The sequence below is a fragment of the Gavialis gangeticus genome, unplaced genomic scaffold (genome assembly GCF_001723915.1).
Source record: "Gavialis gangeticus isolate Ggan-Ray unplaced genomic scaffold, GavGan_comp1, whole genome shotgun sequence".
In the NCBI taxonomy this organism is placed as follows: Eukaryota; Metazoa; Chordata; order Crocodylia; family Gavialidae; genus Gavialis; species Gavialis gangeticus.
Window position 1 is genome coordinate 43621490 of NW_017728998.1, and position 1073 is coordinate 43622562.

The 1073-nt window shown below is 41.5% G+C and overlaps 1 protein-coding gene across 1 annotated transcript in view; it reads right to left on the bottom strand.

The window, feature by feature from the left end:
* Positions 1-1073, bottom strand: part of ZNRF1 (zinc and ring finger 1) — a 151740-nt gene that overhangs the window by 8603 nt on the left and 142064 nt on the right. The window contains exon 4 of the mRNA XM_019505802.1: positions 706-796. Coding sequence (XP_019361347.1) covers positions 739-796 — 58 coding nt within the window. The 3' untranslated portion in view covers positions 706-738. The remainder of the gene's footprint in view (positions 1-705; positions 797-1073) is intronic.

A 1073-nucleotide genomic window follows, 5' to 3' on the forward strand; every position in this document is an offset into this window, starting at 1 on the left:
CATTCAGTTTGAGATCTAGTATTACCTTCTGATACTTCTCTACCAAACTGCTGCCTGGCCAGCCATTCCTCCTCTTCTATTTGTGCATAAGCACTCTGCACTTCTCCCAATGGAATTTAATTTAATTTCAGACTATTTTTGAAAGGTCAAATATCAAAGTTACCTGTTCTCCAGAGTGCACACAGCCCCTCCCAGCTTAGTACCACCTGCAAAGTGACTAAACATAATCACCAGTGCATCACTCAGGTCACTAATAAAAATATGGACTAGTACAAGGTCCAGGACCAGTGCCTCTGGAACCCTATTTGCTATATCTTTCCAGGTTAAGAGTTAGCCTTTGGTAACTAGAGTGTTTTTTTTCCCCAATCCATTGCGGTTAGAAGTTTCCTCTAGATCACACCTCTTTACTTTGCATAAGAAAGTGTCGCTCAGGACAGCATGCATTGTATTGTCTATTTTTCCTTATCCATAAGGCTCATTATTCTGTCCTAAAGGGAGTTAGCTTAGTTTAATATGACTTGTTCTTGACAAACCCATTTTGTCAGTTACTTGTCTTCTAAGTACTTAGCAAATGGAGTTTTGTTCCTGTATCTTTATAGGGACTTACAGGTAGACTAGTTGGCCTAACTTCCTTAAAATCCCTTTATATGTCCCCTTCAACACAGAAGGGTGCTGAGGATCCTCATATTATAAAGGAAGACTTACCTTAGAGAGAAGTCAGCAAGCATGCCTGGCAGGTCAATCAGAAGGATGCTCTGGGCAAGATCTGTTCACTTCAAACCATGAATCTATACAGCTGAGAGAAAGAAGACAGGGAGAAAGAAGAGAGGAGAGACCTAATTTTAGATACAGGAATGTAAAATCAGCTGTTTTGGCTCAGACCCTCCCCCCACACACACACTTTCACCAAATAAGATTTCCAGAGTCATATTCTAATTCCAGAACTATCCATTCAGAGTGAGAGAGCAAGAGCAATAACTTCCAGACACACAGAGTGGACATCTGGACAAAAGCTTCTTCTGCAAGATCTGGTGTACATCTGTCTGTGCAGCAGGCCTCACTATGACCAGGCT